Here is a 21,381-nt window from a genome sequence, read left to right as displayed (position 1 = left end):
TAGTTATTGTGGAGTACCACAACAAAGTATATAGGGCTTCCCTCTTTGCACTTCATTTCATAAATACATCAAATCTAAGGGAAAAAAATATGAGCAGGAAAACTGAGTGAGGCATTCTGGGAATGCGTGGTGCTTGCAATTAGAGAAGGCAGTCAGAGCCAATGAGGTGCTGGCAGAGAAGTGCATGATGGGAGCCAGCCTTGCCCAGAGGAATAGAGAATAGCCAGTGACTGTGCTGTTAGTCTTGGAATCCCTCTTCATTACATACTTGAGCTCGAAGCAACGAGAAGTCCCCATCTTCCTTCCAGACGGAGTATCAGGTTAGGGTGTAAATGTTTAACAATGTCTCACCTACTTGCACACTGGAGATCACAATAAGTGAATCATAGTGAACAATGACTGCCTTTCCTGTCATGCCAGACAAGACAATTTTATTTTCCCAAGTAAAGAAAATTTGTTCCTGGCCTGGTTGACTTTTGAATATACAATTTACAACAGTATAAGTAATCTGCAATTAACAATCATCATAGGGGTGTAGAAACATTTTTTGATGCATCACTAATTTAAATAGACGTTTCTATTCACAGATAGATTTACAGTATCTATACAGTAGTTTCAATACATTCTGTTCTAGAAAATACGAACGTTGACAAAAGGGAATTTTGTTCCACAATGTAATTGCAGTAATGTTTTTTTCTCAATGGGGAATGCATTACTGCAATTCTAAAGAATATTCTATGGAAAGACCAAGTATAAAAGTGCACAATGAACTCTGTAGTGAGGATGCGCTTGGCTTTTAAGAGTTAAGGGATAAATGATAATTGTTCACTCAGTGTCATGGAGCTATTGATAAAATAGATAGAAAATAGATAGATAAAATAGATAAAAAAAACTGATGGAAAAAACTCTTACAAGGATAGTTTTTTTATGTTTTATTTACAGACTATGTCTGGGTTTTGGGTTTAGATGAGGATCTTGATCTCACCTTTTTTTGCCTTTTTGACAGACAGACAGACAGACAGACAGAGGTTAATAACACTACTATTTTGCATAATGTTTAATAAAGTGTTTTTCTCTTTAACGTACATAAACAGATGGAAGAGTGAACTCCTTGCACTCAAATAGCAAAGGATTTATCAAAGGTCAAACTTCATTTTCTACCGGCTATCTGCATGTGACTCTCCACTTTTCTCCAACAGGGGGAGACTTGAGACAGACACTAGTGTGGGAGTCCTGGCAAACTTTGGGGAAATTTGGATTCTCCAACAGATAAAATCTCCCTAGCATTATCTGTTCCTGTCCTTCTCCCTTTCCCTTTCCATTTTTTATTTTTATTTTATTATTATTGTTTGTTTGTTTAAAGTAAGCTAATGTTCTGTCAAATTTAGAGAAAAATAAGGTCTTCTGAGATGGGTATCTTTTCTTAGTCTCTCTCTTTCTCTCTCTCTCCCTGTCTGACTAGCCATAGGCACTTGGAAAGATGATAGTTCTCCATCTCCAAGTCCAGCACAAAGAAACATTGTCCAGGAGAAAAGTGCAGGTATGACTCTAGTTGGAGCTCATTAGCTTGAATATAATCTCAGTCCATTCCTTAATGAGAAGGTAATTTTTTGGGTGCTCCACATAAGAAGTTTGTTTAAGAAATCCTGTTTCATTATGTTCTGGATTGAGTATACTGCTGGAACCTTGCATACACAATGAAAAGAAGAGGCAAGTGAAGTGAAGCGAAGTGTAATTCATAAATTACAGCATAGCTGACCTTATAAAGGGATAGTTCACCCAAAAATCATGACATCAATTTAAACCTATATATGACTTACTTTCTTCTGATTAACACAAATAGAGATGTTAGCCAGGACAACCATGATGTTGTTTTTGATACAATTATGTGTTAAAATTACCAGGGACTGACAAGAACCAACAATGTAAGGAATTATAAACATCAATCTTGGTCTGGCAACTTTTTGATGCACCATATTTCAATGTGAACATGAATGAGATTTGAGAGCTGTGGTGAAATTTATCAGTGAATTATGATTTAAAGTTCAGTGTTTCTCACACAAAACATCTTCAGAATCAGGACACTTAAAATATACAGCAGAAAAGCAGTTATATGGACTTATTTTGGGGTTTTTCTCATGGTCATTTCCTTTTCTGTTCCATGGAAGAAAGAAAGTCATACAGGTTTAGAATGACTAAATGAATTTTTGAGTAATCTATTGGCATTTTACTAAGAAAGAAAAAACATGTGAATCTTAATGGGTATAATGCATTAAATTATTTAAAGTAAACATTTAAATTTCTTGTGTCCCGGCAAAACAGATATTTTCAATATTTAAATCAGAGAAGTGAACCATTAATTTTGACAGTTATGAAGATACATAGTCCTCTGTGTGACCAAAAAAAGCTATGTAAAAGGATCTGTCCATCATTTTGCACCTAAACAAATCTGCACATTACTATAGTGATTCTTGAGAAAGTGCTGTTACTTTACTGGCACTATACACACAAACTAATGATGATTGAGTTATGGAATGAGCAGTTTGTAGAGCATGTACATTTATGGCTCTGTGTGCGCTGGAGTCCGAGTAAGTGTGTTTACAATATGAATAAATGTGTGTGCTGTATATGCCTGGTATAAAACACATTCTAACCATGACTCACCTCCCAAGCTCCACACTAAAATGAAAAATCGAGCCACAAGTGTGTTTCTGGACAACGTTCTGCAGTCAGTTGTAAGTGGGAGCTGGGGGAGAATAATAAACAATAGTGGTCTGAGGTGCCTCAGGAGTAAAGCTCCCCTTGGCAGCTCTGGGAGGCGCTTTATAAATTAGAAATGAGTCTTGTGGCCAGGTGCACCAACAATAGCTGCCTGAGCTGCTTAGCTGGCAAACCCTGTCCTCCCACACCCCCACCCTTACACTCTTTCGGGTTCTCTCTCAGCACCCCCTCTTCTCGGTGTGTGAGGAGTCCGGGACAGCTTTGCGCACTTGTGTTCATCTTAGTCCCGTCAGGAAACACCTTGAAGCCAGAAGGGAGTTAGAAAGAATGGCAAGGATGTCAGTGATATATTTAAACCTAGATAAAGCTGCTTTTGTATGATCATGTTTTGTTCTGGCAAACCATAATTATATGGCATATATGTAATGTACAATTACGGCACATTTCCCTCAGACTGAAAGCTTTAGTGCGACATGTTTCAATAAAACACTCAGCTAACCTGTACATTTATGCCTCTGCAGTAATGCTACCATTTTCATTTCCCTGGTCACTTAGCACTTCATTACTCAATGTAATGTTTATGGCTAGTTTCAAGAGAGTTCAACCCCTTAACCTTCATTCCATGTCTGGTTTTTGGGAGGCTTAAAGGTGAACGTTTCAGGCTGTAACTTACTTCTACATTCATGTTCCCTTTAGGGTTTTGGTATACCCAAAAGAATTCAACAATAGCAATACAGAAAACGGAAACTTTCAACTGAAAATCCTGCACTGAGGAAATTTCATTTTTTCTTTTTCTTGCAAACTCTATGTCAGTACACAGGAACCTGTTAAATAAAACCCTGGGTTTGCCAGATTGCGTCCTTTTTTCCAGCAACAAGAGACTAGAGTCTTTCATATGAGAACTGTAGCAAATAATGGAACATCCTGAACCACTAAAACAATATTAAATAGATATTTTTCCACAATCTATAGGATTTAAGGTGTTTTTATAAATTAGGTGTCTAATTTTTAAGTATCAAATGCATTTTTGATGAAGATTTGAATGTTATATTACAAGATTGATATGTTGATATTCAGTTTTTATATTATCAGTAAGTGACCTACATTGAAAAGTAAAGATTTTTCCCCCAACTCATTCTGTTTAAGAAAGCTAGACCACTAAGCTGCATTTTAATTCAAAGTTACACAATGTATAATTATCAGTATGCAATTTTGGATATATATTTTATTCCTATCAAGCAACAATGAATGTTTAACATTAAAGTAATTGACTAAAATATTTTTCACTAGATAATAGATTAATGGCAATTTTACAGATATTTTTCACGATTTACATTAATATTTATTAATGTCAGGAATTAGCAATAAAATGTATGTGTCACAGAAATGGCACCACTTTTAAGATTGACATTTTGTTGGCATCTTCATAGTTTGCTTGCCATGGGTTCTTTACCTTTGTTTCATGTGCTTTACCACAAAACTATCATTGCTCATCTGTTCCTAGGCTCCAAAGATTGTCTACATAAGGGGTCACCAAACTCGGTCCTGGGGGGCCGGTGTCCTGCAGAGTTTAGCTCCAACTTGCCTCAACACACCTGACTAGAAGTTTCAAGTATACCTAGTAAGAGCTTGATTAGCTGGTTCAGGCGTGTTTGATTAGGGTTGGAGCTAAACTCTGCAGGACACCGGCCCTCCAGGACAGAGTTTGGTGACCCCTGGTCTACATAATTTGATTTAACAAATATGTTGAATTCTTGTCATAGAAATTTGAATGATATACACAAGGGAAAACATTTTTTTCCCCTTTTCTTTCTCTAGTGAGGCCAACTGTGCCAAGGCATGACCAAAACCTTCACATCTACTATAATTACAGGAATTCAGTCAGGTCAGATGAGTGTGTCCACTTATCAAATATCAGAGTTGCTGGAAAGATCAGACCTCCCACATAGCACCAGAACACTGTGATAGATCCGTCTTGGCCACTGCATGAAGATAAGTAGCACTTACAGTTTATATTTTGCCTTTAAAAATTGCAGAGGCTTTTTCCAGCTTTATCAGCATTTATTTAATCAAGAGGTTGGCTGTTATCTATTCCTGGACATTATGAAGCAAATTCCTATGTAAGTAAGAGAGGAGTCAAAGACCAAATGGAGGTAGAGGTGACTGGGAGATACAAAGCACCTTAGCATTCTTTGATGCAAGCATTTTACAGAGAGTAATAATAACATAATATCTGTAAGGAATCTAAACAATCATCTTCAGACTGTCTCATGAAAGCACCTCAATACCTTTTAAGGATCATTTTGGTTTTGTAAATGAACACAGTACAAGCATGAGCATAGGAACGACCTAAAAAGTGTTTACATTTTATATTTTTTAAGTTTTCAATTCCATTAGCCTTGCTTCACTATATGACACAATTTTAATGTTAAACACCGTTTAAACAGATAAATTCCTATGGGACACAATTTGAAAGCATAACAATGGAACGTTAAACATCTATCTAGCATCATTAATTAAAATGCATGACAAAATGGCAGAAATTGAACTGTAAGGTACTTTGCATCTATTTTATGGTGTGTTGAGCTTTTTGTATGCCGAATTGTCTAATTTGATATATAATAACAAGGCAGTTTATCATAATACTAATAATTTAGATGAGAATGAATTTTAAACGTGTTACACAACCTGTTATGGGTTGTGCATCTAATTTATTTGCCCACATATTTTTCTTTATCAAAACCATGATGTTTGTCCATATTTTCATAGCATTTATTATTATTCAAACTCATCTCACTGATGTTTTACAATTGTAAACCCTAATAAACCCCACTTAAAGTATGCAAATATGGTCTGTTAACAAACACTAATTAAAAGCAGAAGGTGTTGTCTGACCTTTGGAAACAGAGAGAGAGTTTTAATCATAGATCGTTTCCTAATAAGGCAAAGCTCTATCCTGACTCTTTCCAGGCTTTTGAAGACAGCTGCAGTAACTATGACGGGGATGAAACCACATCTGAAATACATTTTGCAATACTAGGTCATTTACTAAAACCATATGTCCAAAGATTGGTCTTGGTATTACTCCTGCATTTTTCATTCTTGAATGTTTTTCTATTGAGATACACAGCAAAATAATTTGCTTTTTATTTCTTACCGGCGTTAACAGGAACTCTGCATTTATTGGCTTTTTAATAACAGTTCTGTTTGAACATCACACCAATCAATCTGAGGTTATGTAGTTGTCTCGTTGATTGATTTAACATGTTAGTTGATTGGTTGATGTGGTTTATTGTTACCTGAAAATGTGAGTCCTTGTGTGGCAAGAGTGCTAGCCTAGACCAACAAGAAAGACTTTTAAAATGTTTACTTTTGAATTTTCAGAACACACGAATGCCGAAAGGTGAACCATTATCACAATTAAAACACATCGCATTATGTATTTGGCTGTGTATAGTTGGTATGGATATGCCATCATCCAAAACCAACTCTGTGAAATCAGTTTGACAGCTGAACCATAAGAGATTTGTTAGAGTTTGTGTTTCATATCATAACCATATTGAAACAAATAAGAAAAGCATGCCTAGGTTGGGATTCTTCTCAAAACACCACAAAGGTAAAATGGAGCATAAAATCAACAATTAGCTGTATCTGGCAGTCATGTCTGAGAGATGCAGACAGTTTGATTAACTCTGACAGTCTTTTTTTTTTTTACGTAGAGCATGGCCCATAAATCATCTGAAGCATGGCAGTGAAATCGCCATTTATTGAACTTATGCTCATTGTTGACATAAGACTGTTGCAACATTCTAGAGAGGATTAACATGCTTGAAAAACAAGCAGTACGAATGAATGCTGCCATTTATTATATATTAAAAAAGTATATTCAAGTAATTTCACTTTATGAATAATTTACCTTGGCCATCGTACATGTATTCTTTTCTCTGTAATTATGTACCAGTCTGTGTGTTTGGCCTGAACTTTTCAGCTGCTACCTATCAAGGCATAAACCCTCATTATGAAAAGTCCCTCATACATCATAGTGAACCAAGTTCACAGATCAACTCGTATCAACTAAGCAAAATAAACTCAAAATAATCTAAATGTTCTAAATGTGCAAACTGAATTCTAGGATAAATAATACTAGTGTTTTGTAATGGTGTGACTATACTGGTCAGGATGTTCTGTACATATTAACCATATAAATTATCTGTATGGACCAATGACTGTACAAACTGTACAAATGACCATCACAAATGTGTTTCAAAACTAAAACTTTGAATTACTAGTTTAATAAAGACTGTAAATAACACGGTGTGCAAAAGACATTAACATTTTTATAGTCTTTATTTTATATTTGTGCTAGAATTTTATGTACAAAATGATTGCCAACATAAAAAATGGGAATAGAGAAACATTGAAACTAATAGTGCTACACCACAAGATAATTTGATGGGAAAAAAATGAAGAGACACGTTATGCAATGCACACTATACATTCTTAAATGATTGGTGACATGCATTTTAGACAAAGCTGTGGACTAAAATGTCAAGAGTCTTGTGTTACGTTACAATTAATAAAACCTCCTTTCACCTGCAATGCAAACAGCGTTATACACTAACAGTAGCGAGTTGTGAGATTACATGGAAAAATGTCCTGCAGAAATGAACACTTCTATCAGTATTGTTGACGTTATATGCTATTGAGTACTGTTCTTTTATAATAATTTTACTAGTCAGAAAACAGCTTGTTCTACAGCAGATAAAGTATAGGCCTATGTATACAATATTCTACCATCAAACAGAATCCATAATCAACTCAGTCATAGGGGTCTGGGCAGTTCAATTTGTCATACATGGCTTTAGCAGTGCAATAAATGTTATGCATATATATCTTGCCAGTAATTAAGCAAAGCAGACCTCCTATTATTCACCAGAGGACTGCTAAACAAGTTTGATGACTGATTGGTACAGGTCACAGAAAGGACTGTGACCGATGCACACTGTAAAATAATGTTGTCTATTGAACTTGGAGTAACTCTAGCAACTTATAATAGACTGGATAGACCAATTTCAGTGTTTGCAAACAGTGATTAAGTTTTTGTGGGCGGAGCCTATCTGGTGGCAGAAAATGACCGTTTTAAAGTAGCAGTCTATGGAAGCCATGGAATAAAAGAATAAAAAAGGTAATTCTGACTTTTTTCTCTCAATTCCAAGATTATATCTCACAATTCTGATAAGAAAAATCAGCTCGTCATTCTCTCTTTTCCCCTCGGCTCAGAATCATGAGTTTATAATCCCACACTTCTGTCTTTTTTTCCCTCAGAATTGACAAACTCGCAATTGTTGAGTTAAATTGAGTTATAAAGTCCGAACTAGGAGATATAAACTTGCATTTGCGGAAAAAAGGTCAGAATTGGCCTTGAAATAGGTAAATGTTATAGGTTTAAATAGTAGGCTATTTCATGCTGTAACTGCAGAGCTATACAATATGTCCCCTATGAACTGCATATGTGAATATTATGTAGACCTACTGTTTAAATCAAATTTATGCTTTAAAAGTAGGGTAATCATAGCAGGTTTCATATAGTATAGTCTGTCCGTTTAAACGTCTGCGTTTAGCTTTAAATGGCATCTTTGACGACAGTATTCTATAAAAATGATTTGCATTACGATTCTGACATCCAAAGGCACAACAATAAATTTTTTTGTCTTATTCCATGGATTTTACCCATTTCCCTCCACTTGTTACCAGTGTTTTTCTGCCACAACAATGTTCGTGCAGCTGCAAGTGACATAACTGTGGCGTCTACTCCAAATTGGTCTATATGCCTAAAGAAATGGCTTATATGGTACTTTCACAGTGTGTGCAAAATTGTATCAATAAATTGTGAAGATGTTTGGCAGAGAATTATGCGTTGGAAATCTGTTGTAGTATTTTTTTAGAAAAATTTAAAAGAAAAGTCAACAATCAATTGTAGGTGAATTATGATCATTTTACAACATATTATCACCAGTTTGGATATATACAAAAGTGATCCGTTGGTTGTGGTGGAGAGTTTGTCTACTGTATCATTCATTATCTTTTCAGTCTTAAACAGCACAGATCCAAGACAAAACACCTCAAGTGTTTGACCTATACATGAGAAATATATATATAGTACATGAATAATGAAAAATAAAACAATATTTTGGGTTGCCTGGATGTGCAAGTTCATAAAGTAAGTGGGAGCTCTGAGAATGTTTATTTGAAGACATTCTCAAAAGCAGGGCACTTGTGGCTTTTGAGTTTTTTCATGGTCTTTTTGAACTCCTTGCTGGATTTGTCCCACTTGTGAATGCCGGTGAGAATGTACTGTTTGTCCACCTTGTGTCCCATGATAAGGTATGTATTTCCGAGATTTTCTAGCTGCGTGCAGGGGCAGTCGGCTCCGTTCTTCAGGTACAGAGTGAGTTTCTTCAGGTCCTTCTTCTTCAAAGTGCCCAGGTTTAGGGGTTTTTTCCTCTTCTGCAGGATCACCTTGCGATCCGAGTTCTCCCGTTTGACCTCTTTGATCTTGGTCTTTATGGCTGAAAAAAACAGAGATATGGACAAGGTTGAGAATATGGATAAAGAAAACAGAGAGAATTGCGATCAGCTTTCTGAATCTTCTCCAGTGGGTGGAGAGGAGACTGAAGATTACATCATCTTGCCAGTAAATAATAGTTTTCGGTATTTCTTCAAAGTAGGCCCTTATGTTTATTTCCATAATGACATGTAGATTTTGAGCCCCCACACTGTTTTTAAACACTGCTCCCACCTACTGCATCTGTTGTGGTCTATGATATTGCAAAGCTTTGTTCAATCTTGCATCGTATCCCTGGACAGTGCAGCGCTCTCTCGTCTACACAAAGTCATCTAATCTCTCAGGCCATGTGCTAGGTTCAGAGAGGTCAAAAAGGGTTTTGGGTTGCAAGGGGTATCACTGTCAGTTCCCGAACATCCAAGGCCATAAAAGAGAGATTAGACTGCTAAGTAATGCAGGGGACATAAAGAGAGATGAAGGAATGGAGAATAAAAAGCAAATGAGAATGTGTAATCAATATCAGTCCTGTCTTCTCTGCCAATGGTCTCAGGGCAAAGCCATAATGATACTGGTCTCTCTGTCATGAATTCCGTCAAGTTCAAGAAAAAACATCAGTATCCTTGCAAACCAAAACCGATCTCATAGCCGTATTCTTTTCCCAGGGGGCAAGAATGTCCCAAATTGCAGCTTCACTGCCCTCTGCCCCTCTAGACGTAACTAGATACTAGGTTTTGTTCCTTTGAATACCTCTCTTATAAGCTTGGGGCAATTAGTCAAAGGTCAGAATTTTTCTTGGCCGTAGGTGAAATGTTACTCATTTAACTATTACTCCACTGGAAAAAAAAATCATCATCAAAAAACACTCATCAAGCACCAAAAGTAACCAAGGATGCACTGATAACAAAAATTCTGATAATTATTTTTAAGTTATGTCTCATTAACACAAAATGTCTGATATATTTTATATATATTTTATAGGTTTTTATTTACTGTGTGGAGATGTGCTGATATTGTGTTTGGTCTCGTTCTGTATCACGTATCTTGTTAGTGTCTGCGCTTGCTTGGCCATTTGTTGTGGCGTTTTTTTTTTAACCTTAAACCGCATAAACACATTTCATTACACCAAATACACAAAATAATGTTCTTTTTAGCAACATCATATGACCCCTTTAATCTGTCTGATCTGTCAGTAAACTCTCTTTAACCTGTTAATCTTTTAATTTCCTTAACCTTCACACGAGTCAACTCCACGGTGGTCCTGCCATAATATAACTTCAATGGGTGTTACTTCCTCACACCGCCTCGCAGGTGATTTTTTTTTCTCCTTCTGGGTTAATGATGGAGAAATACGAAGAACGTAACATCTTATCAACTTCAACGGTCTAACATCAGTGACCCACCAATGAACTTCAGAAGAATTTGGTCCAATTAGCAGGCCGATCCTGAAGACCCGTGGAAATGAGCAGACATCGGTATTGAGATTTACTGCTAATTATGCTTTAACAACCTGATCAGTCTCCATTGGCTGTCAGTGAGCAGACCACAGTGAAACTAAATCCTCATCATATCCTCTTGAACCTTGACTTATAAATATCCTCTGCAGCCTGGAGCATGAAAATATAATGCTTGATCATTGCCAAGGAAAGTTAAAGTCCCCCATGAGGACCCCTTTTAAGTCATGAGAGCAGCTTCTCACACTGTTATACTGTAATTCAAAGAGTTACATGATGTAAGAAATTATAGTCTGCCTCGACCCAGCTTCCACTCCAAATTGTGTATTAAACTATGCTCCTTTCTCTACAAAGAGCTTAATTATCATATAGATAGTTCTTTCCGATCTTAATCATATGTAAATAGTACCTCCGGAGCGATAATTTGTCACTTATAGCGTGGGAGAAGCAGCAGGTCGTCAAGAACCATCTGCTGACCAAAAGGGTACATGAAATAACTGCTATGGATTCTGTTTAATCTTATCACCTTAACATTTGGTTGTTCCCACTTGAGTCTACCGAAGATGTGGGAACGGAAGGCTATCACTTTCATTGTCATCCGCAATTTACATTTAAAACGAAACTTAATTTACATGTTGAGCGGGAAGATGAACGTAATACTGTATAAAATGATTGAGCTTAGGATGTTCGGGGTTCAGTCTGACTCCGTTGAACCCAAGGTACTACATGTACTTTGTCACTACTATTCTGTAATAAAAGTTATTCTTCATCAAGATCTTCGACGTCTTCACTTTTTCTTACAATGATGAAATGTGTTTTAGTCCGCAAGCCATAACCTCATATCTCACACCTCCTCACTTCTAATGACTCTTGCAGAAATAAGCCTGTCTTCCCAGTATTATTAGTGCACATGGAAGGGATTACAGCTTGATCTGAAGTCTATAAAGAGCTTAGTGTTTGATGAAATAAAAAAAATGGTCTGAAGGTTAAAGAATTATCAAGTCAGGCTAGAAAGAGTCTTGCCTACCTCCCACATCCACTTTATCTTAGTTCAAATCCCGCTTTAACTCCACTGTGAACTCCTTTTGCACCTTGTGTTTGTGAATGTAATCCTTACAAATGCAGGGACATGGGTACAGTTGAATACCTTCAGATGTGGCTTTACAGCTAATACGTGTAACACCACACTTTCCGAACAATAACAATGGGAAAGCTATAATAGGTTTGGTTTCTCTTGTTCTCTGTAATCCAGTGTCTCGAAAAGGTCAAGCCAAAATAAATCGCCATATAAATCAAGCCGTTGGAGATGCCTTTCTAATGTCTCTCAAAGTGACAAATCAATATCAGTGTTGACTAGCATACCACTCCGCAAAGTCTACACAGATGTGAGGATAGTATAAGCAAATATTGTGCGCAATGACCGCACATAATTGCTGCATTCATACAACATACTACAAAAATACGAAGCAGCCACCATTTCCAAGCACAGTCGGTAGATCAGATTCTAAACACAAACCCGAGCAGATGTTTCAATCTCAGATGGTCCAAATAAGTAATTCATGCTTGAAAGCTTTGGTAAATATTTGATAAATAAGATATAAACAAAGAGAGCATATCTCAGAAATCGTGTGGTCACAATCAGTGTTCTTTCCAAAATTAAATTAATAATTTTGATAAAAAACAGTAAAAGTATTCACATTTCATCTGTGATAACCATTGCTTTAAAAAACCTTTTAACCTTCGTCCCTGATCTTTGACCTGGCTTCCTCTGTCATTTTGGAGACATGTCCAGAAGTAATGATGCCATAAACTCAGTAGGGAGAGTTTGGGCTGAAACAATTCACAAACATGGCACCTGTGGCTCGGGGTGAGCTCCAGTTAAAATGGTGCTACACCATACAGTTTTACTACAGGAAAGCTGAGCATGCATCACTGACCACAGGATTGACAGCCAACTAAAGTGTGTTAATGCAGTACTGTTTTGTCGGAAAGAAGAGATAGAATGGCAATAAAATGTATCTATACTTTGTCTTCTGTTTCCATATTCTTCAAATATCTGGTATTCACAAATCTTTAGGATTTTCTGAGTATCCAGAGCTGTTGTATAGAACGTCTCAGGTTACTTGTGTAACCATGGTTCCTTGAGTAGGGACGCAGAGCGTCACACCATGTGAAAGTGAAACCTGAGTGGTGAACTCATTTTCGGCAGCTGAAATTTCGGTGCATCTCTAATTATTGGCGACATCAGAAATGGATATTATATAATAGATGCTTTTTTGAACATTTTAGCAATTTAAAAATATAAAAAAAAAAATTTTTTACACGACAGTTGATACACCCTGGTTGGGAAACATTGGTATAGAATATGTATAGAATGTATAGAAGCTTGATGGAGAGACTAACCCATGCATTTACTTCCTCGCTTAAAGCAAGATTTCACAGCATGAACCCTGCCTTCCCTCACTGTCTGTCTTTGGCAGTATCCTGGATAACAAACGTAGTACTGAGGTCACAGAGAGAGAGTGTCAGTGGGGTCGGTTTACATAAAGCTGACCAGAGAAAGACGGCAGCTTTCCAGAGATAGCTTACCCATTTCAAACACTGAATGAAACTTTATGGTTTTGTCAGAGGCTAACCAAAACCAGCTTTTGTTTTCCTCTTCAGAGGAAAGCAGGAAGTAACTCTCGCACTGCTCTCCTTTTGTTGAGGTAACTCCTGCTGTGATTGGCCTTAATGGCTGCAGTTATAGGCTCATTTAACAGTCATTGTTGTTAACCATCCTCAAAAATAAATGTTCAGTCATACTGAACATCTAATAACAAGAAATTAAACACATCTTTTGTAACAGTATGGAAAAAAGGCCATCAATGTACCAATGTCAATCAATATATCATTCAAAAGTTGTGTTGGTAAGATATTTTGAATGTTTTTAAAAGAAGTCTCTTATGCTCACTAAGGCAAGCATTTATTTGATCAGTAACACCGTAACAACAGTAATATTGTGAAATATTATAACAATTTTAAATAACCATTTTCCATTTTAATATATTTTAAAATTAAATTTATTTAAGTTTAATTTAAAAGAAAAGCATTTTTTTTAATAAAAATATTTTGTATGATTAATTTATTTACAATTGCATCCTTGTTGAATAAAAGTATTACATTTTTTTTGTTTTATCTTACTGTCCTTGCAAATATATTATATTCATATAATATATATATCCAGTTAACTCCAGTGGCCAAAGAGTAAACTCTTGACAGTCTCTGCCCAGAGGTCAACCCCTGGGCTGTCATCACATCCAGACAGGAGAGCAAACATCCCAATTTAGAGCTGTTAGTAACAGCCAAATAAAGACTGTACAGCCTCTGTGAATTACCTCAATTCATTAGTTAAACAGTCGTGGCCTCTCAAAGGGTAATCCAAACCATGCAGCTGCTGCTGTTTTCATGTTTAAAACCATTGCATTGTTCCATTAAAAGTGGATTTGGCAGTCAAGACAGTTAAATATGTGCAAAATAACAAAATTGTGATCCAGTGATTCTAAAAGTGCTTGAATCTGTCCCAAAAGCAGTGTTAATGGCCATTAAATAAAATATCATTCTGGCACTCGACATTTATGGCTAAAGAAAGCTATGACTCAACGTGATGACTTAACATTGATGAAAGGTGGTCCTCATCTTTAAACTAAACTAAACTAAACTAAACTAAACTAAACTAAACTAAACTGAAAGATTTAATATACCAGTAAGCAGCAAGTCATTATAAAAAAATTAATTGCTATGGTTTCCACTCCTAAAAGAATAAAGTTTTCCCTCATTATTATAACACAAGACCATGAGAACCAAATTTAAGATGAGCAGGAACATTAAACTACAGGCATCTGTATGAGGCTGCTGGGGAAGCTGAAGCAATAGGTGAATACTTTTGGTTCAAGACTGTGTGGTTTTGGCTGTTCTTTCAAACGAATATATATCAGTCTTGGCTCTCTTGTATGCCTACTCCATTTCCAGAATACAGAAGATGAGAGAGGAAGATGGGCTGCAGTCCTGACATGTTCAGTGTGTGAGCACAAAACAGCATGGATGTGTGTTTTTTCTGTGTGTAGGCATGTGTGATGTTATGTTCTTACCAAATTCACTGGCGCACATGTGCTCCAGAATCACATCCGTTTTCATTTCATTGTCACAAGGAGGACAAACTGGGGAGTATCCTAAAACAGAGGAAATGCTGTCAGTGAAATGTCAGAGAAATTCACCATTGGTATCAAAATCCAGAGTAATTGTGACCAAATGTTTTTTTTTTCTTTGTCTACTTTGGTGTTTTTAGATAGACATAAAAATGTTTGCTTGTTTCGTTCTTTGCCTGGCTGTCACATGGTAATTTGAAGTAAACCAATATGATCTGTGCTATTTACATTTGTATATAATCTATTGTTACAAGTTATACAGGTTAGAAAAGGAGGCACAGGACAACACCCCAATAATGGGCTGACTGTAATTAGGACAACTATTCTTCTCCAGATACCTCCCTATAGTCATGGAAACAGATAAATTAAGCCTTGAATGTAAATTCTCTTAGTACCTTTTAAGATTTTGAATGAAATTGTATTGAAATTCAAGCAAATTATCATTATAATCTGTATTTCAACAGGATCAGACTCCCCGTCTGTCTTTATTTACGCTATTTGACAAAACTTTGATTACATTTTTGGTGACTAATTGTTTTTTCATTTGCATCTATTTAACAGATTACTGTGGAAATTGCACTCAGGTGAAAAGAGCTTGTAAAGACAGCTGCTGGCAAGGAATTCCAAAGATAAACATTTTTATGTCACAACTTTTCTGCGTAATGTAAATGATCACCCACTTGCAAGCTATCAGTGGGTCAAACCACTGTGCAAAAACTATTATTTTAAAGCATTTTAGGCTGATGGCATCAGCAGCAGTAAACTTAAACTGCCCCGCGGTAGATAAAACAGAGTTCGAAAAATTCAGTGGCTCCTGTTGAGTGTTACTTTCTCCACAGGCATTATTGCCATGGAATCACAAAAAACAGCGGACAAATGGTTAGGGCTTAACCCCTTGTAGAGAGTAGGAAGAGAGGAAATCCTTTCTTCTCTTTAACCCGACACTGCTTGAAGCTTACAGTGGGTCGATATGTGAGGGAGGGTCTAATGTATCTGTGGCTTTGGGTTCATTCGACCGTGATGCTGATAGCATGTGATAACAGCTGACAGGATCTCTATGGGGTGCTTATTAATTTAACTTCTCTCTCTGGTATTCCAACTTCCAAGCCATCATGCTAGTGAGCTCTCACTCAGGACTGTGCGTCACTAACAGCAGGCTAGGGCAGATGGCTGAAGTCACAAAAGTATCTTCTTTCAGTGTGTTACATCGTTCTGGCACACAGTCTGTTCATTCTAAAACACCATTGTAACTTTTGAAATGGAAATTCCCTTGTAATTTATGAGCCATCTACATAAGCTAGTTGTACTTTCCCTTGTCTGGGACATACAACTATAGGGCTTGAGTGTTTCCATAGGGAGCTGGTGCCAGATGCCCTGACTTACCTGGTAAAATAGTCCACATGACTACAAGATGATATACTCTAACCTACCTACTAACCTACCTAATTAGCTTTAAATTACAGGGGAGGTTTTTAATGGTAGTCTCTAAGAGTGTGGAAATGTATTTATTTCTTTTCTAACCATCGAAAATTTTAATTTTCTGCTTTGGTGCCACCAGTAAATAAAAGCAGCTGTTCAAATCTCTCCCTTTGTCTGAGCTAAAGTACTATCCTCCTGCATTACCTTATGAAAAAAATGTGTTAACAAGCACAGCAGGGAAGCCTGGCAAAGTTTTTGCTGGTGTCGTATTGAAATAGCATTACATTTACAGAAATAACTCATAAATACAGTAATAAGTCATTTTTTGCTGCCTGCCTACAGTGTCATTTTTACAAAGAGAAACTGCACTAAGGAAAATTATCTATTTCAAAAATTAGGTGCCGCAGTTGTGAAATAACACCAAATAAATAGATATGTAATAGTCTGTTGTTGGCACACATCCCAGCGTTGTCCTGGAACTCAACTAACACCCTGAAATCAATTGCTACCAGCTGTTAAACAAGCAAAAACTCAGCTCTTCATCTCTCATGCTTTACCTAGAAGCCACATCCCCTGCGTCCTCTACAGATGTTATTGTAAGGAACGTGTTACCTATAGAAATGTTCCCAAAACTGAATCACTTGTCAAATCAGATAAAACCATGAGGTATTTAAGAGCCTGAGAGGCAACAAAAGGTGTGATAAGTCTATATGAAAACCCCCAAATGGACACCGGTCCCTGAACTAACATTGCAACTGCCTTTAAAAAGTTCAAGTGTTACTTCTCACACACAGCAAAAGGTGAAAGGCTGTACCATAGGTAAAATAATACTAAATGTATACAGTATACATTGAAGCAGTCAGTATAACCTTACATGATTATCAGGATAAAAAGTGCCATCACTGAAATATACAGACAGAAAATAAATCAGTATTGGCAAAACAATTACAACTTTTTTCACCCAAATTTTCTTTGCATGTCAAAATTCGCATCTAGGTATATTAATTTCATTTGACATATTTTTGATTAGCCACACATATATATCTTCATGTTTTAGTGAAATCACATCTGATAAAAAATGAATAAGGCCAAACTTAAACTTTTCATGTTAAGCCATTTGGACTTACCAGTGGGCTTGAAGGCCTCTGTGGCATTGGGCGCACTGATGCACACATCATCTTGCGGAAACTTCTCGCAGGTGAGCATCTCAGGCCAGGGAAACCCAAATGCTTCCATGATGGGTGTGCAGCCATCACGCACATTTTCACAGAGCCAGCGGCATGGGTAAATGGGCCTCTCCAGACACACAGGGGCAAAAAGGGAGCACAGGAACACCTGAGTGCCCGGGTGGCAGTTCTTGTGCACCAGGGGCACCCAGCTCCCAGCCTGCTGCTTGACCTCAGCCATAGTCTCGTGCTCCAGTAAGTTGGGCAGCAGCATCTGGTTGTAGCCCACACCGTGACAGAGCTTCAGGTCATCTGGGATGTCCACACACTGCGGAGGCTTGTCATAGATACGGCCGCCATTGTAAAACTCTGCCTTCCAGGTATCATACACATACTCAGATGTTTGGCCCAGTGAGACCATTGGCATTATTAAAATGACGATCCTCCAAAGGAACAAAGATGCGAAGGACTTCATTGTGAACACCTGGTCAGGATCCCCAGTCAATGCAGCCCCCAAAGCGGTGAGCCTTGAGTGAAATGAAGTCCTCTTTGTCGAGAAAATAAGGAGGGAGAGCCAAATACCTCTGAAGTGAAAGTATTGAAGCTGTAGAAACTCCAGCTCTGAAGCCCCGTATAGCTTGTTGCTGACTCACACGGCTGAGTTGCTTGAAATGCGCTGCGCTCGAGACCAGGGGAGGCTGAGACCGCCTCGGCGACCAATAGGAAACTTTCTGCACCTTTTGCTTCTCATGTGTCAATCAAAGTATTCAATGGCCCAATGAATGAGCCAATATCCCCGCCCGCGTGCGTTTCTCCCACTCTCCTTTTGTGGAAAAAAGGTCCTTAATAACTTAATTTCGATAACATTATTCGAGGCATTGAAATGTATGAGGAGTTACTCGCTGAAGTCTCGTGATAATGACATTTACAATATTCTGAAAAGCCGACAAGAGTAGCCTACCTGAGGAAAACATGCACGTATTACCACGGAACTCTATGGTTTGCCGTGCATTTTTAATTCCATGCAATGCGGTTTCCTCAATATGTGCGGAATAACCTATGTTAGCTGTAATAGGCTACTGATTTTCTTGATAAACCGGCATATATGTCATTTCTGTTCACATAGCGAGCGTTTAAAGGTGTATATTTCATAAGACTTTATTTGCTCTGTATCGTGGTCTCATTTGTATTTCAACGAGCCAAATTAAGTTAAAATGTGAGGTGTGAAATCGCCCGACGCATGTTAACTCATCTGTGCAGTTGTTTTGCTAATCACATTGGTGAGATAATGAAGTCTGAAGATAGCTCAGAACTCATTACCACCAACCCCCGTTGTCAAGACATTTTAAAGCAATACGGTCATTATAATGTGCTCTACATAGCACCGTTTTAACTTGCACTAAGATTGTAGAAAAATGTGACAATGCAGAATAGCGCAAAATGTTTTCTCAACTTTTGTGTTCCTCTGTGTAGAAAATTAAGCTTAGGAGGCTGATCAGGACAGATGCCATGGTGTGTACATTATTAAACACATTCAGTCAAGGTTATCTTTCCGTTCTCAGTTTAATTTGAAAAGATAATTTTTTTTTTACAACAATTAATATACAATTTTATACATAACACCGTTTTAATCCTATAAAGCATAGACTACTGTATCATATTTGATAAGCCTCTACATACCTCTCTTCATACTTTTTTCTTCTAAAAATGTACACCTTAAGGTTGTGGCAGATGTGTTTTTGATGTGAAATCTTTCATATTTTTTATAAAGTAAATGCAAAAATAACTTGTATTGTTTAGTAGCTAATATTTCACGATTATTAAGATTAAGAACATTTCAACATTTAGGCTACTGGACTAAAGCAACTTAGTCACTTTATTGCAATGCAATATGTTCTGAACTATTAAACAATTACAACTACAGAGCACTGATCATAAACTAAGTATTTAAATCATCTTACTAAGATATATTACTGGGAGATATAGAGTGACAACTGATATTTATATGCATTTTATGTAAGTAGACATATTAAGTTTGGGCTTCTGAATAAAACTGATTTTTTTTCCCCCTCCTGAAGTGTGAGCTCCATATTCTCACTATCATACTAGATGGGCCATAAAAGCCTGATACAAATATTATACAAAACAAACTGTTTTGTCATAACTTGCCAGTAGCCAGCATCATTATAACAATTACTGTAATCAACTTAATTTCAAATGGTGACACTTGATTTTCTAAGTTTGATGATCTAATATATTTGATCAAATACCTACTGTACCGTTGACCTACTGTAGAGAACAACCATAGGATTTTAGACATAATTTCATGCATTTCCACAAAAACACACTTATGCATAATGTCTTATAGCATGAAAGACTATATGTTTCTATGAATTTGGTTAAACATATGTCAGCTGAGACTGCACTTCATCTGTGCTAAACTAAACAATAAGACATGGTCTACATGAAGGTGAACATATCTGAAAGATATGGGGCTAAAAAAAGCAAAAGTGTCAGGAAAAGGGAGTGCTGGCTTAACGGAAGGAACAACGTGAAGCCCACAACAGCCTTCAACTGAAGCATTTTTCAGCCAGCACCTTTCAAGATAATTTCTTGGCCGGTGGGTTGGCTGGCCTGGGAGTTTAGGGAGTCTCTTAAGCTGAATAAATTAATGCCTTTTCTGTTTGTATAGCCACTGGTATAGAGGGAAAAGGGCTTGATCAAGCTAATATCACACTGAGAGGTGCCTGCATGAATGCTAATTGAATGGCTGTGAGTGGAAAAGTGACCCAACAGTAGGCCTCTTAACATAACATTTAAACTAACAAAGCAAAACTGTGGTAGTTGTATTGAGTGCCCATTGGACCCTATGCAAAGTGGTTTCCTCAGCCACAATAGAGATCATTATCAGTAAAATGCGCATGCGGGTACACGAAAGGTCTAATCTTATAGTAACTGCAGCACCTGAACACAGCAACTTTCCTGATTTAAAGGAGAATAGATGGCTAAATGCAGGAATGTGATGATGCATAATGGGAGGTCTTTGTCTTTCGTTTGTAGAGTTCCACACCCATGAGTGAAAAATAAGAAATCTTAAGTTACTTAGCAAATCGCATCAGGACTAATTAAACCTGCGTTGCATGAATTCCAAAGTAGCTTCTATATTCAGTTAAACTGAAAATACGCATGCCATTTCATTTACTCAAAACGTATCCCACTTTAATATAATTGAAGACTAAGGCCTCATTTAAAATAATGTTGTCCTGACAGCTCCTGGGGAATTCACAAGACTGTATAACGCATTTCCACATTTTACACCAACCTGTGAGTGCTTGTCTGCATGTGTTGCAAAGCCAATGACTAACATTTACAGATAACTTGAACTTTCATGTTGGGATGAGGAAACAGAGAGAGAGAGAGAGAGAGAGAGAGAGAGAGAGATAGAGAGAGAGAGAGAGAGAGAGAGAGAGAGAGAGAAGGAAATACTCCTGTTGATTTAGGCTAAGAGATTAATTTTTTAAATGTCACATGCCAAGTTATAAAACATGTTCACACTCCATAATCACTCAGGCGGGAGAAAGCAGTCAGCTTTACCATAGAGAAACCGATTCTGGTTTATTGCTCGTCTCTCAAGACTCAGCTAGGCTTGAATTGGTTGCTTAATTTGTGTCTTTGTTAAGGCTTGTCCAATGAGTTGAAGTGAGTGTCATCCTTCTGCCTTTTGGGGGTTGGCTACTTTGTAAATCTTTAATTTTATGGTTTAAACTAGGCTCAAATTACAAATGAATGATAGCCAACTCTTTCTATGTCACATTGATTGCCAAGGTGGATCATAGCAACCATTATGTTTATAAACAAACAACTACTTTATG

At 37.1% G+C, this 21,381-nt stretch overlaps 1 protein-coding gene across 1 annotated transcript; it reads right to left on the bottom strand.

Annotated features, from left to right (window-relative positions):
• Positions 1-8,662: 8,662 nt before the first annotated feature.
• On the bottom strand, positions 8,663-18,216 carry LOC107659285 (secreted frizzled-related protein 1-like). Its single transcript, XM_016448167.1, has 3 exons — positions 17,471-18,216; positions 14,868-14,948; positions 8,663-9,290 (listed from the first exon to the last, which is right to left on the bottom strand). The coding sequence occupies exons 1-3, from the start codon at positions 17,982-17,984 to the stop codon at positions 8,965-8,967; spliced, it is 921 nt and encodes a 306-aa protein (XP_016303653.1). The 5' UTR covers positions 17,985-18,216; the 3' UTR covers positions 8,663-8,964.
• Between the last annotated feature and the right edge of the window lie 3,165 nt (positions 18,217-21,381).

This window comes from Sinocyclocheilus anshuiensis, unplaced genomic scaffold (genome assembly GCF_001515605.1).
Source record: "Sinocyclocheilus anshuiensis isolate Anshui unplaced genomic scaffold, SAMN03320099.WGS_v1.1 scaffold1201, whole genome shotgun sequence".
Lineage (NCBI taxonomy): Eukaryota > Metazoa > Chordata > Actinopteri > Cypriniformes > Cyprinidae > Sinocyclocheilus > Sinocyclocheilus anshuiensis.
The sequence above is the reverse complement of the archived record's forward strand: the minus strand, read 5'-3'. Positions and strand labels throughout refer to the sequence as shown.